This window comes from Copadichromis virginalis, linkage group LG5 (genome assembly GCF_057382275.1).
Source record: "Copadichromis virginalis isolate Kocher_CV1m ecotype Utaka linkage group LG5, C_Virginalis_male_GT1.1, whole genome shotgun sequence".
NCBI classification, from domain to species: domain Eukaryota; kingdom Metazoa; phylum Chordata; class Actinopteri; order Cichliformes; family Cichlidae; genus Copadichromis; species Copadichromis virginalis.
Window position 1 is genome coordinate 10,198,133 of NC_140622.1, and position 16,209 is coordinate 10,214,341.

Genomic DNA, 16,209 nt, shown 5'->3' on the forward strand with positions numbered 1-16,209 from the left:
TCAGAAGAAACTGATAATTAAATCATTTAGGTTAAAGCATGCAGTGGCACCGAGAAGACAGAAGGAAAGGATCCTGGAAAGTGAAAAGAGGGGAGGAGGGTAGCGGGTGTGAATCGGGGATGGACACAAGGCGATAGGCTAAAGTCGGCGCTAGTGCCGAGGATGGATGTAGTGATTGGCTTCAGACGCTGCCATCTAGCATGGTGGATATCAATCTTCCCACGTTTGCTGAGGTATTGAGTCCACCAGGACAGAATCTCAACCGTGGATCTCCACTTGTTTATGGCCCAAAGCATCTCATCAAAATAAGTGAGCTGGAAAACAGCTGGCTAGCAGCTGTCAAAACCACCTTTGTGTGCACTTGTGCCTGTCTGTCTACACATAAACAGAGTGCAACACCTGGAAGGTTAACGCACTGTCTGGCCGGGTCTGTAGGCACTTTAATGTTCCTTCTCCTCTAAAGAAGCTGATGACATGGTTTTCCTCATCGCTCTTAAAAGATCATTAGAGTGTTCTTCCCCCCCCGGCTGGCTGACAATAATAACATCCTGACAAACCTGTCGTGGGTGCGAGTCAAATTTAACGCAACATGGGAAGCTGCATTTCCCCCCCCTCCTCTGAACATGTTCTCAAATGGGAGAAAACCCCATGAATACTGCACTCTTCTCCTATTACACTAATGTAGCTCATTTGGTGTAAATTCTGTCATTTACTAGTGTTTAGCCATCCACCGTTTAAAAGGGCTCTTCTGCCGCCAGCCCCTCATAGCGCTTTGTGCTCACTGATTCCCAGTGCACTCCACATTTCAATATCTTGTTAATACAGAATTAACCAACAAGCCTCCTGCAAAGAATTAAAAAAGGATCCCTTTAAATTAAAAGCCAGTGTTACCTTCACCAGTCCGCACATTTCCTTGTTAAAAACTCATTATAATAGGTCTTCCGTCATCTATTTATTAGCTGTATCAAAACATAGGTCTTAATGTGAATGCATAATTCATAATTGAATAAAAAAATTCAGACTTTTGAAAGAGGGAGGAGGAAAAAAAGCTGCTAACCACATTCATGAATGCTTGACTGCTCCCTAATTGCAATGCAATTATCACATGTTATGAACAATGTGAACTCTTAAGCAAGTAATTATAACACAAGGAAACCTGCGACGACCTTTAAAATTTCCTACTCGAGGTACAGTTTTACTAACATTGATACAAATGAGATTTTAATCCGAACATCAGATTTTTTTTAATCCTGCAAAATTGATTTCTTTTCACTCGTTCATTTTATGTACATTTTGAAATCAGCGCTGATCGATCGTTGCCAAGAAATGCAAAACATTATTAATGTCAGTGCATTTATTTTTCCATTCCTGTCCCTAAAAGAACCCTGTAAAGTTGAAGAGTTAGACATTATTATCTCTGATGGAAATTGTGTACGTGAATGGAGTTACTCCCGTGTGACAGCACAACAGTCTAGTGCAGTGACTCTCCTGATCCATCTTGTTGTCTTAGAGAGCGAGGCTCACACTAGAGGAGGAGAAGCAGCAGCATTGTGCTCATGAGCCGCCAGAAGCACAGGTGGTAGCGATATAGGCCAGTCCCCCAGGCTCTTGTAGCTGAAAGTTGTGTGTCTTGTATAGTGCCTGTGTCCATATGGCTGCCTGTCTTGCTCTCTTAGCAGACACTGCCTCCATACAGACCGCTTTCTCTTAGCGCTGACTGTGGTTAGCTGTGCTTCCGTGCCTCTCACCATATGGAAGATGTTTCAGAGTTTGTTTTTCAGGGATGTTCCTGCTATTTAGACTGATTGTACCATGCCATACGCTCCCCATAGATGCGTGCTTGTCAGCCCCTGGTGACACAGATTGGTCAGTAGATAAATTGATACCAGGCGGGGTTGTTTACAATACGTGCATGGTGTGAAAGTAGGGGTTTTAATATCATGGTACAGGCTCCTCCAGGTGGGCTCTATGACATGATGCAGCAGGCGGCACAGGAAAAACAGCAACTCAGGGAGCCCCCTAGCAGTCTAGATCAAAGTGAACCACAGCATGGCTCTGTGAAACTGAATAAATACACACTGATTTGATTGTGATTTCACAACAAGAGTCTCTTCCTTTAAGAGCAGAGCAAGCCAGATCACACAGGTACAGTGATTCCACAAAGCCCAAGGGTCACAGATTAAGTAGAAGTCAACGTTTTCATGCGGAAACAAGATACAGTACAAACAAGAAAGCAGTAACCGGACTTCGTCTGAAATGGAGAAAACGGGTTCTTTGGCCTGTCGTTAAGTTACGTGACTGCAGGACTGTCTTTACTAAAAACGTTTTCTCTGAATCTCTTTCCCAGATCCACGCTAGAAGAGCCTTCCCCCCACAGTCACCCTCTGTACGGCCATGGCGTTTGCAAGTGGCCCGGTTGCGAGGCAGTGTTTGATGATTACCAGTCATTCCTCAAGTAAGTAAAAGTCATAGTCGGAGGTGCTTTTCTATCACAGTTTGTTTGTCCTCTTGTTGGGTCGATTACACTTTTCTTTTCCTGACCCCCAGCGACTCAAAAGCACTGCAGGTGCAGCTGGTTGTTATTCTCGAGTCTGGGTTGGGCCTCTCTTGACAAGGGTACCGTGGGGTCTCCTTCTGGGAACGGCATGGGCCTCTAATTCCTGTGATAAGCGCAGTTCCCATGGTGACAGGGGCCATTTTTCCCAAACAAACAACGGGAGGATGTTTATCTGTGGCAGCTCACACTTTGGGCGCTCTGCATGTTTGCCCTTGTCACCGGACAGGAGAATTGGTGTATATGTCTTAGACTGCCTTGCTCAGCTTTTTCTGTCCTTCTCCTAGGAGTCTGTTTGTTTTCTCTCCTGCCTCCTGTTTTACTTCTGTGGCTTTTTGGTTTACATTGTTGTTTAGTTCAACAAAGCCCAAGTCTCACCTCCGTGTTAATTTTAACCATGTGTAGAGTAATTAAAGAGCCCCAGCTAAGTGTTTAGCATTTTTCTAATGTGCGCTCTATGACAGGTTTGACTCTGTCCAGCCTGACACGGGAATTGTTTTGCTCCCCGATGCCCGATTTGAGTCAGACCCCTGGTTTACTAATCAACGCTGTGTGCAGTGCGCTCTAGGTAATCCAACACATAACAGTGCCATGGTTACAGAGGGGATGAAAACATCTGCGTTGTGGCAGCAGATCAATGGCTCACTGTCACCCCGGATTAGTCGCACTTTAAACAAGATATGACACAATTCCATTATCCTAAAACAAGCACTCAGCGAACACACACTTTCCCGAGAGATGCAGGAGAGAAAGGTGCTGCGTAGGACCGCCTCGCAGGTCTGCTGAAAGTTTTGACTCTCTTTGTCAACATTTTGAATCCTCTTTTGATTGTTTACGTGAATCCGCTTTGAGCTAGCGTGCGTTTGAAAGGCTCATCGCGCCACATTGTATGTTACAGTTTCTGTGTGTCTAAAAAGAGGCAGTTATGTAGTTTTAGTTCAATTTAGAAAAACATCCTGGGACAGGCAATTATTAAACCAAGTATTACACACACACTTTCACACACTTTCACACATGCACTTGCATATTTCAGCTTTGGGAGTGCCCGCTTAAATCCATCACTATTTATTGTATTCTGACATTGCCTCACCCTTTGTTTATAGAACAGAGGAGAATTAAATTCAGTGCGCCCGGTAGAGCTCTGCCTTAAAAAGTCTCTAAGTGCACTCAGCTATGTTTTTACAAGTGTTTTTATCATGGCAACATCTTGTTTACTTTAGTTGCCTGCTCAAACTGCTTGGAACACGTTAAAAAAACATTTGGGGAGAGTCTCCACAAAGCTGCCTTTGTTTAACAGCAGGCAAGAGTGTGAGCAGCTCACCAAGGTGTTAACTCTCAAACCCTTAAGCACTTCCACATGAAACCCAGCAACTGATACTGCAGGCCTCCGAGAGGAATCAAAAATAAAAACAAAGAATACTTCGGGCATTAGAGAAGAAGGAGTCATCTCTGTAGGTTGAAAATATATGTGAGGAGAGATGTGTGTCTGTCTGCGAGTGTGCAGTCAGCAGAACACAGTGTACTGTGCACCAGAGAGAAAGAAAGGTGAGGAGGACTCTAACGTCCACCAGATTTCAGCTCCACATGCCAACAGTAACAACTAACACGGGACTGAAATGTTGTTTTAAACTCTGTGTATTTATTTTATCTTTTAAAGAAAACATTACATACCTACACGCACTATCTCGATAAATACAAAACACCCAAATCCCTGTTCCTGTTTTCGAGATCAGCACGCAGAAGGGTGGGGTTGGGGTTTAAGCAGAGCCTGATGTTTTTACAAGGGTCAGGACCCTTCTTTTCAGTGTCCAGTCAGAGGTCAGAGCCAGCGAAACACTCCAGTGCCCTCTAGTGCTGCACTGTCTGTCTGCTCAGACCTCAAAATCTCCTGCACGTCGCCACGATGTAGTGACTGCTTTATAAGTTATGTGGCCTTGCAGCTCTGCAAACATCCATCCATCCATTCGCTTCCGCTTCTCCTTTTCAGGGTCGCGGGGGCTCTGCAAACATATGAAACATATAATATAGAGTAAAATACCTTCTCTAAATAAAAAGTAGTAAAGCTATTATTTTTTTAAAAATCAAAAAATCTAAGCTTTTTAAATGTAATTGTTACTGTACAGATGTGTGCTTGTAAATTAAATTCCACCCAGCGGTGGAGAAGATAAACCTTCCTCAGCTGCGGCTCCAGTCTATATAATTAGAAACTGTAACCGAAAAATAAATAAATAAAAAATAAAATCAGGGAAACTAACTGATATATAAAACCGACTGTGGGAATATCCATTTAACTTGTTTTATTGTGGCAATTTACATTAGTCTCTGTCATCCTGCCAGAGAGCTTTTTAAAAGCGGCTTCATTTGAAGTCCAGAAAGTGACACATGCCAACGTTCATAGTCTCTCTCGATGTCAATTCCCCCGTATCCCCTGCTCCCGTGTCCAGACACTCCTCTCAAGGCTGCATTAGGGCCATTTGAATATTTCATTTCCTATTAATTATGCACTGTGACTCTCCATGTCATTAGAAGAAATAAAGTGGAATGTAACAAAGGATGAAAAGAAGCAGGGCACATGTCTCCTATGAACACAGAAATTCCAAAGCTGCTCACGTAGGCCAGTCTTCATTGAAAATTCAGCCTGTGCCAGTTAAATTGGAGTTGAAACGTCTTTACCTATTATTTTCTCCTTTGAAATTTAGTAAGATGTCCTGAAATGTTTACCAGTTTCATTTTCTGACGTACTTAATTAAATTGGCATTTATTTGACTCAAACAAATGGAAAGCCCAGAGAGGCCTGAATTGTGAAAAAGGGTGTTATTGCCCACCCTTTTTTAAAAATATGGCTTTTTAATTTCTTTTTCTTTTTTTCTTTTTTTTGCCACAATAATTAACTTCAAGTGCTAAATGTATATATCGGAGTCATTCTTCAAAAATAAATCATCAGAACACAATAGGAAGATGTGAGTGTGGTGGAAGGAGCCTGGGTTGCCTGGGAAGATATAAATCATTCACCTCAAGGTTGAAAACACCACGGCAGAACAGAAGCAGGGCCCTATCAATTTTACCTTCCTTTTACATGTCTGTTTTGTGAGTGTAAATGTGCTGTTTTATGCACAAATGTGTTGTCTATACACGAAGCAGGGGCATCACTGCAATTTACCGGGCTGTCGTACCGTGCTGTGCCGTCACAGGTTGATTCTGGCTATTTTTGATTTGCAGTAAATGACAGAAAAAGTGCATATGAAAAGGCAGGCGCACCTTTCTCCCATCTGCCGGCGCCACTTTGTGCACACGCAGACACGCCTGGTGACAGTGACCTACATGGTCACTGAAAATGTGATATAATTTATGATATATATAATATATTGGATCCATTAGCGAGCATAATGAAGTAGTGAAATGAAAGGGTATTTGTGAAATCAGTTCAAACATCCTGCTTGGATTATGATTAAATGATTAATGAAATGCCCCTGCATAAGCATTTTCAAACAGTAATTCATGCGGCAGCTGATAAAATTCCTCCAATCATATTTCCTTCACTCATGAACCTTATCTCCACCATTTTATATAAATCACGGAAAAAACCCTGTCTGCTACCCGGCGAGCTACTTATTTAGATTAGTTATAAACGTACAGGAAAAGAGAACATCTTCCCCTGTATAAAATAATCACGCATAATTATATCCATAATTCAACTTTGTGACAGATCCCATCTCCTTGTCCTGTCCTCTGCATTTGGTCTGGCTCTGTTTTTTTCTTCTTCTTTCTTTTTTTGAATTCTCTTAATTTTAATGGTATAATTAACAGTCAAAACACCAAAAAGGACAAAATCATCCAGGCAAGGGAAAGCTGCAGTGAGAAGAAATGGCATTAGGGCACTGGTGCATAATTTAGCAAAGGAATCCAACCTGAAATTCTTCAATCATCCCTCTTATCTGTAAGCTGTAGTTAGAGGAGACATGACCGTCATGAAATATTGAGAGTCATTCTTCTATGTTAAAAGAACTATTTCTTTTTGTTCTGCAGGTGGAATCATTACAGTACGCAGTTAGTTTTATGAGTAATTTTTTTTAATGTTATCACATGGTCTATATACATTGTGCTTTGCCCAGTGATCAGATTGCAGTATTAAACCACGCACTGCAGGACTGTGAATCTGACTTTACCTTCTTTCTGGTGTCTGTGTTTTCATTTTTTGTTCTTTCTGTTTTGCAGACATCTTAACAATGAGCACGCCCTGGATGACAGGAGCACAGCCCAGTGTCGGGTGCAAATGCAGGTCGTACAACAGCTGGAGCTGCAGGTATTGTCCCACTGAATGTTTTGAACCAAATATTTATGTGTCTTCTTCTGCTGACACTTCCTCAGTGTCTGTCCAAACGCCTCCCTGTCTGACTGATATCAGCCATGGGGTCACTCATAGAGGGATGGGGGTGGTGGTGGTAGTGGTGCAGCAGATTAAATAATTTTGTACATTTGCTACTAACCAGTCATTAAAAATGTGTTATGTATGCATGACAGCCAGGAAAAGATATATGGAGGGCCCCGGGCTAAGTAGAGAAGATAATTACATTTTGAATTTTACTGGGTTTTAAAGTTATTTATGACTTTTAACTGTTTGGCACCAACAATAAAACATAGCATAATGTGGATAGGCGCTCAGTGTTGAGTGGAACAGAAAGGTTATTGAAGCTCAGTGCAGAAAACTGTTGATACAGTAATCAGTATCTTTAATACCGCGTCGCTCATGAACGGGCTTTAATGTTCTTTAAAAAATATGCATGCGCATTAAGACTGTGCTCAGGGAAAAAGACGCAGTTTACAGTCATTGTATTGAGGGGGCTTGGAGTGTCCAATGAGCCGTGTGTGTGTGTGTGTGTGTGTGTGTGTGTGTGTGTGTGTGTGTGTGTGTGTGTGTGTGTGTGTGTAACAGTGTTTGACTAAATGGTGACCACTGAACTAATGTATAATAAAGATATTTATTAGTGTTTCAGGAAAAAAATAACTATGTTTTGTACAAGTTTTTCTGCTGTAGCAAATACAAAGATATTCATGCTGTTTGCAGCTTTGGGTCACGTATTAGTCAAATATAATACCACCAAAATGACTAACGACAAACAGTTGTTGTTTATTTTAAATTGCAAAAGGCTAACTTCAACAACCAACAGTGCGATGTTAGTTGCACCATGCCAATGTCCTGTTATTTCCGCTCAGCTGGTGTATTATCCAGAGATGGAGTGAAGGTTTATCAGACACAGACTTCCTCTGCATGCAGCCTGTCACCATAATTTAGGCTGGCAGCTAAGACAGTGCAGAGTTTCAGACAGGTAGAAAGGCCCTGAGCTTGTTATTGGCGATGATTCGCAGTGGATTTTAACCTTGACTTGGAGAGTGTAGTTAGACTGTATGATGTGCAGGCTTGTTGACAGCTTCCAAAAACAAAAAACAAAAAAATAAATAATTAAATAATGGTCTGAAGAAGAATAAGGGTGTTCACGCTCTAAAAGATGCCTTCACTATACAGGGATGTATATAATTAAAACATGGGCAAATATAGATTTTTATTGTGTATGTTCATTAAAACTTCACCGCTCTCCTTTCTTCTCATTACAGCTAGCAAAAGACAAAGAGCGTCTGCAGGCTATGATGACGCACCTTCATGTCAAGTCCACGGAGCCCAAAGCCACCCCACAGCCGGTGAGCAGCAACCCCGTCATACATATCTCTCTTGTCCCCCGCTATCCTTTTGTTTGTCTTAATTGGCACACATGTATTCATTAATCCTTTCCTCCATCTTATTTATCTGCTAAATAAAAACAGCTGTTCTCTTGAGGCAGGCAGTAAATATAGTTTGGAGCACATCTGCTGACATCCAGGATTCAATTTGGTGTCTGTGATGAACTGGATGCACACTCTGTAATGGCCCCTTTTCTCAGCTTCAAAGAACAAGTGGCTGCTTGGGTACAGAGAGAAGATGAGAAAGCAGAGAAAAATAGAAAAAAATAATACATATTATATTTAATCAACTGAATGTGATGTGGCATGTATTCTTAGTGCTTTAACAGCAAAATTAGTGTTTTTTTGACAGAGGATATAAATGTTATGAGAATCATAGAGTCACGCCAATGTGTGTTTGAAGAAAAAACAAGAATAAGATAGCATGAACAAATATAAAGATAATAATAATTTATTGATTTTCAATAAACTGGAAGCTAGCTGATGTCACCTCAAAGTAAATGTGTTAGTAGCAACTTTTATTTTAACCTCCTAACTAATTCTTCCCTGACTGTATTCACATAAATTAGCCTTAAAATAATGATACTAATTACTAATCTCTAATCTGTCCATGAGACCAAAAAGAATCAAATCACTAGCATCTCTTATTTATCAGGAAGCTTTAGATTCAACTTTAATTTTATTTTAAAAGACCTTGAAAGTTACTTCCACATTTGACCCTGTTTAATTTTATTTGACTTAAAGCTAATTTTAAAATATTTATATTTCTATGAAAAAGATACAACAGAAATGATTTCATTCCATTTATTAAAAAATTTGTAAGGGGGAAAAATGAAAATGTGAGTAAATGCAATTGCAGATCATTATTTTTATCTCCTTGGCACATTCCCAACATTTTACCTTCTGTATCACTCTCAATGTGTTTTATGCCGTAAAGCCTTGTGCTTAATCCCTATCCTATAGGGGCAAAGGCTTAACATATGGCATTTAAGTGTCTCTATTTTGTCATGCTTAAGAGGGGGGCTCAGCAACATATTTCAGTCTGTATGACAGTTAATTCAGAGAGCCCAATGAGCAAAGATCATTTTACTGCAGGGCGTGAGTGTGAAATCATGCACACACGAGCACACAGATGCACAATATACATGCAGGAGTGCCGTCCCTCGGCAGCCTCACAGCTTGGATCATTTATTTACAGTCAGCGAGGTAGCTATTGACATCCAGAGGCAGCGTGTGCGCTCTACAAAGCGCAGCCCGTCAACATAAAGCGCGCAGAGATGTTGAATGACAATAAGCTGTCTGTAAAGCTGCGCCTGTGTCACGCGCTCTGATTGTGTAGATTAGAGTGGAAAACGAGGCCTCTGACATGGGGACATTTGTATATGAAAAGTGGTAGGGTCTGCAGATAGCATCTCGAGTTTGCTACCTCTCCTCTCTCCCCGGGGCCCAGCAGAATGGCTGTGTCAGAGCTCAGCGTTAACACTCTCGAGGGGGCGAGCTGGGTTTTTATTCAAATAAATAGACTCCCAGCTCCAATGCCACTTCGCCCGCTGTGAGCTGCTGTGAAAAGCTTGGATAAATATACGTGACTTTAGCTGGGCAAGTGGCGGACTTACACAGGTCAGGGCCAAAGGTTCCACCGAGGTTTTAAGTGTAGATTGCAGCATCAGATGCATCCACAGAGAAGACGCAGAATGAAAGCATTCTTAGAGCTGAGTGGAAGCAGAGCTTCTCTGAAGAAACAACGGTATCTGCTTCCAGTAATTGCTAGTTTTGCTTTTCTGCTGCTCTGGACTGTTGAATATAAAAATGGCATGTGTAAGTAGCCTACTGTCACAGCAAAGTAGCTCAGATGAACTCGCTGGTTTACATTTAGTTATAATTAAAGACAAACAAACTGATGCTGTGCATTCGCAGCGACAAATGAATGGGATTCATTTTATTCTTGTGAGGTGGACGAGGGTGGGGGTAAGATCAAAACAAAATGTGCCACATTAGCAATGCGTGTGTCTGCCTGTGTGTGTGTTTGTATTTGCCTCTGCATGTGTGGGTGGGTGTCTGCACACGGTGTCACTAAGCATTCTTGTCAGAAATCTGACCTTTTACGCCATACATAATTAAGGAGGGACTTTTTGTTTATTTTCTTTAGCAGCTTGCCGAGTCAAAGCCAGTATAATTAGATCACCAATTACCATTTAATTAATTTCAGTCTGAAGTCTCATTTTGTCTAGGCACTGGAGTGAGCCCAAATGGTGAGGCAAACAAAGGCAAGGCTATTACCAGCCTGTCTGGCCTATTGTTGAAGCCTCTCTGTGTTTATGGCCAGGGAATATGGATGAAACATGAAACAAAGCCTGCTAATCCACAGGAAGAGAAGTCAACACCGCAGCCCCGTTCTATTGATAGCATTGTGTCAGAAACACGCAAACCCAAGTGTAATTTATTTTGTTCATGATTTAGAATAACACGTCTTCAGCTTCTGTTGGTGAGGATGTAGTCCACATTCATGCATCCATCCAGAAATCCAAATTATTTGGGCAGACTCTGCCAAAAAGGCAGAGTTCAGCCTTGCAAACATAAATACACATTGTGAGGATGTGGGCACAAGTCTGTTAAAATAGGAGATTTGCACTACACAAATGTCACTGGTTTTGTTTGGAGCAGTTTGCAACTTAATAATGAGAGGGGTGTGTGTGTGTGTAAAACAAGTTGTAATTTAAAATGAAATCAAAGGAACAGTACCGAGTTCTGGGGATAGAGAGTTAAAAATGTGATTGGTAATTGGGCAGCTGAACAGAATTTACGCGTTTGCATAGAGTCAGATGTTAGAAACCATCATCACCTTGTCAACATTACGAGCAGAAATCACACATTTGATCCCTCGTAATCAACATGTGATGTCACAGATGAGATATTTCCAGCCCCACTGTCCTTTCTCCAGCTCTTTAGCTCTCTTTCTCCATTTTCTCTCTTCATTTTTCTTCTTCTCACAGTCTGAAGTCATGTTTAATTTGGAAAGTGGCCTCCTTCGGCAAATTAGCAATTAGAACAATTTTGCAGGAATATGTATATGTGTCATTAGTTTTCCTGCCAATTAATAGCTGGAGCAGGGGGTCAGGCTAGAATTTTCCACTTGACTGCTGTATGGAGGTTTGGCAGTTGGTTCGGAGCTGCCACAGCTGCTGGAAGCCATGCTATACCTTTGGAGCACTCGCTGTAATTAGTTTACCTTGTAGCCATTATTACTTAAATACCTCCTTCGCCCTAACCCACACATCCCATCCACAGACACAGACCTCAGTGATGAAACCAAGTATTCTCTACAGAAGGCTATGTGTGAAATACCATGTGTCCGTCTTTACCATTGGCCATCATGGCCCTCATAATGGAGGTCAGTCAGATACAGTAGTTAATCATCAGATCACCTCCATAAGCAGCTCCTAATTAGAGTCTTCACAATACAATTTCAGCTTATAATTAGCCCAGATTGGCTTCTTCCTCTGGCTGCCTTATTAGCGGGGCTGCTCAGCAGTAGGTGAGAATCACACTGTCATTTTTCAGAGCTGTACAGGCTGCCCTTCTTCCCTCCACAACTCAAAACTCATGGGTTACCATGCTGGAGACCCTCAGCGGGTAGATGAAGTGGAGGGGGGTGTTTGTCCAAATGGGACAAAAGCTCCAACAAAGGCGATGAAACAGAGAGCTGGGAGAAGGCCTGACATGGCAGCAAGAGAGGGAGGGAGGAGAGGTTTGAAGAGTGGGGGCGGTGCAGGAGCGGGGCTCCAGGGTTGTTTTCCAAACATTTAGCAACCGTTCATGGATCATCTCAGGGCCCAATTACAATTAAAGAGGAGGTATGCATAGTCAATGAGGCGGCTAAGACACGGGGGTAATTAGGAGACTAACTGAGCTCTGTCTGTCTGTCTGTTCTTCTAGCTCAACCTAGTGTCCAACGTCACGTTGTCCAAGTCGGCCCCAGAGGCCTCTCCTCCTCTGAGCCTTCCCCAGACCCCCACCACACCAACAGCACCGCTTACACCCCTCTCCCAGACCCATTCTGTCATCACAGCCACAAACCTCCACAGCATGGGCCCTATGCGACGGCGATATTCAGACAAGTACAACATGCCCATCTCTCCAGGTACTGCAGAATGCTCACACATAGTACTATATATACATGAAGCTGTCATCTGTTCTGCTAAATAACTGACGTGTTTGTTTTGTTACGTTAGGCTGTAACTTGTGTTATCGACGGCTGATAGGACACGAATGTTGACAATTGTGTTTGCTCTCTGTGTACAGATATCAGTCAGAACAAAGAGTTTTACATGAATACAGACGTAAGACCACCATTCACGTATGCCTCACTAATAAGACAGGTAAGGAACTCTCACTGATTTCTTCTTTGTGATTTAGTGAATAAAAACTTTCAACTCCTCCGTCCGGCTGAAACTTTTGTCTACACACTCAGCAGTTAAGAAAAAAATGTTCATGTTTTGCTACATGTGAACACAATTTAGACAGAAGAATAGATAAATCATCTCGAAACGACTGCAAGAATGCATTCAGGATTCAAAACACAGCCGCACATGACAAAAATGTTTGATTAAGCATTTCAGTGGCTGTAATTATTACCAAATTCATTTCACACAACAGTGGGGATGAACCTGTTTTAAGATGGCCAGTCAATTATCGCTCGACTGCAGTAATCTGGGATCTCAGGAATTAATCTGAGCGGTCCATAATTGCTGCCCTGTAATCTGCCTGAGAAATGTTTTCACTTGCCCTTCATTTACACCCGCAAAAGAAAATATATTCAAATCTGCCGTTTCGAATAAAAAGTGCATTACACTTCTAGGAACACTTTACATAGACGGGTTCTCGTTTGGTTTTTTTATGGGGGTTTCTTCAGAAGAACGCACACAAACCTGCATGCCTTTTGTGAATTATTAAATGTATTGTGAAGGGAGCAAAGCTGAAAATGTTTGTTTCTGTCATCCAGGCAATCCTCGAATCTCCAGAAAAGCAGCTAACACTAAACGAAATCTACAACTGGTTCACACGAATGTTTGCATATTTTAGGCGCAACGCAGCAACGTGGAAGGTAATTTTTTTTCTTTCTTTAATTCCTCCTAATGTCTTTAAACCAACACGGGAGAATAAAGAGTCATTGTGTAGATGTTAGGTGGACTTAAATGATAGTCGTGCATAATAAAATGTAAAAACAAAACTTAATCCAAATACATAACAATAGCCTACTTATTCGATTCAAATGAACCACCCTTTAAACAAACATGTGAACCAGACAGAGCAGGCCAGGGGAGGAATATATGCATTTGTGTAAAAAAATTAAAAAAAATTTTTTCAAAACAGTCACCCTGTAATGTGTGTGGATATTCTGATGGTGGGTGGCATTAGTTTAACATAGCAGTGCTCTGCCAATGACTCCTGGCTGAGCCCCTCACACTCACTTCAGAAGGGAACACTCTGTTTTCCACCAGGCCGCAAGCACACGTTCACACAGACACACACAAAACAACAGAACAGTAATGACTGGAGACAGAGAACGTGAGATTTGAATGAGAAAGGCAGTGATGAAGCAATGAAAGCCTTTTCTGAGCCACAGAGCAGCTCACACACACACCACCATGCTGCTGCACTCCCGTCCCCCATCACCTTCCACACATACTGACAGCCTTTCCATAGGGGCACATTGGTGTTATAAACACTGGATTCCTCTCCGCACACACATTTAGAACATACACATGCACTCAGCATAGCTCCTGTAAAAAGGTCGACTTTCTGAATAATTTGGACTGAACCCTCGATTTATGTTCGAAAAGCCCTTTTTTTCTTTCTCACTTTGTAATGGGAAATGCCGACGCAGAATGAGCCTAACGTTTTCTCATCAGTAACAAAGTAGTGATTAAAATGTTCAGTTTCTATATTTTGTTGGTGTAATTTGTTCTGATTGATCAGAAGAGGCAGCTTTAAAAAGATAAGGGAAAAAAGGGGATGTCTTAAGAGTATCGCCATGGAAATGAGTAAATATTTATGTGCTGTTTAAGTCATTTGAAACTTCAGACCATTTACTGCCCGTAACCCTCTGCTTTATTTATTGGTTTCATTCAAGTTTCATCCAGAGCCTGTCACAATATTTCTACTATGAAATGAATTTTTTCTTCCCATGCAGCCATGTTTACTGTACTGATAGAAACCCTTTTTTTCTCTCTTTGTTTTTACATCAACTGCAGAATGCAGTCCGGCATAATCTTAGTCTTCACAAGTGTTTTGTGCGGGTAGAAAACGTAAAAGGGGCTGTGTGGACAGTGGACGAAATAGAGTTCCAAAAGAGACGGCCTCAAAAGATCAGTGGGTAGGTTTGGCCCTGTTGAGCCCTGCCTAGCGTCTGTCTCAGCGCTGACTGATGGGAAGAGTCTGCTGCTGCTGCTGCTGCTGCTCCATCTCCATTGTCTGTGTGCCATACCATCCAAAGTCCCTGCTTGCTTTGGCGTGCCTCCCCTTCATGCTTTTAGAAGCCTTTTGGTGATGCCTCATAACCCACAATGGCTTATTTTCATTTTGATCCTCACCCTCTCCCCTCCTCCCTGTGTCTGTGTGTCTGTCCGTCCGCTGTCTTTCCTGTCGATCACTGCATCTGCATCTGGCTGTCGCCTCCCTCCTCCCGCTGGTTTGCTTTCCCAGGGTGCCATTCGCACCAACCTCTCCCTGCATAAGTGCTTTGTGAGAGTAGAGGATGAGTTTGGGTCCTTTTGGACTGTTGATGATGAGGAGTTTAAGCGCGGTCGCCACATACAGCGAGGCCGCCCTCGGAAATACGCCGTTGATGAGAACTTTGACGAGCTGCTCGTACAGTAAGCACTTCCGCCTGCCCTGCAAACTCCAGTGGTCCCCGCCCCACTTGCATGCCTCCATCCCTCCCCCTCCCCCCACCTCCCCTCAGTGTTGCCATCATGCTTTTTGTGTTAAGCTCGTCATCCATCATGCTTCCACAAGATCTGCCTCCATCAATCTGTTCTTCCTTCCCATGACATGCAAAGTGTTAGAGATAGTTGTGTGGTATTGTCAAGTGATTGAACGTCTTAGAACTGTAGCCTTAATATCCACATTACTACAGCAGTAAATTTGTTAAGTTCTTATACAAAGTGCATTGATTTCTTTTTATGAAATAAGATACTGTATCTGAGGAATGCATGCTAGCTGAGACACGAGTCTGTGGTTGTAATTGAATTTTTCTGTTTGCAGAAGTCCAGCCTTAGTGAAGAACATTCAGACCAGCTTGGGCTATGGTCCGACCCTCTCTGCTGCCTTCCAGGTAAAAAAGAAGTGACTTCATCTCAAGCTGCCTCGCTCAGAACTTTGAAAGGCAGGAAGGAATAAGCGTTTCACTGTGTCACATGCACGTAGTCTTTGTCTTTAGGATGATGTACTCGCATAAAAGAGTGATGGGAAACTGAGAAAATGCTGACAACTGGCTTCCGTTTCACATTTAATGCTTCGGGCTTTGCTTTTCAGGCTTCAATGGCAGAAAACAACATACCTCTATACACTACTGCTTCCATTGGAAGTCCCACCCTCAATTCCCTGGCCAACGCCATCCGTGAGGAGATGAATGGAGCAATGGACCATGGAAACAGCAACGGCAGTGACAGCAGCCCGGGACGCTCGCCCCTGCCAGCTATGTGAGTGGCACACGCGCTTTCTATCTTCACCGCAGTCTGTGTAAGAAAAGTGAAGAGAGAGGAAAATTTTTTTGAGCTGCTTATTCCACTGAGACCAAAACTCTTCAAATAGACAAAAAGTAGTGCCAGTGCCCACCCAAAAGGCTCTAAAGTGACCTAATGCATGGCAATAGATCAAACAGAAGGGATTGCCAGAGGTACAATAAATAAAGTGGA

The 16,209-nt window shown here is 42.3% G+C and overlaps 1 protein-coding gene across 9 annotated transcripts in view; it reads left to right on the forward strand.

Moving 5' to 3' along the window:
* The window catches only part of foxp1b (forkhead box P1b), a 156,822-nt gene that overhangs the window by 135,215 nt on the left and 5,398 nt on the right, over positions 1-16,209 (forward strand). For 6 of the 9 annotated variants that reach the window (XM_085455794.1, XM_085455790.1, XM_085455793.1 and 3 more), the window contains 9 exons: positions 2,348-2,455; positions 6,770-6,857; positions 8,168-8,251; positions 12,227-12,431; positions 12,593-12,669; positions 13,293-13,394; positions 14,545-14,666; positions 15,557-15,626; positions 15,827-15,993. In XM_085455794.1, coding sequence (XP_085311920.1) covers positions 2,348-2,455; positions 6,770-6,857; positions 8,168-8,251; positions 12,227-12,431; positions 12,593-12,669; positions 13,293-13,394; positions 14,545-14,666; positions 15,557-15,626; positions 15,827-15,993 — 1,023 coding nt within the window. Of the gene's footprint in view, positions 1-2,347; positions 2,456-6,769; positions 6,858-8,167; positions 8,252-12,226; positions 12,432-12,592; positions 12,670-13,292; positions 13,395-14,544; positions 14,671-14,995; positions 15,166-15,556; positions 15,627-15,826; positions 15,994-16,209 lie in introns of those variants that run through there. The other 3 variants (XM_085455799.1, XM_085455797.1, XM_085455798.1) reach the window with 3 other exon arrangements.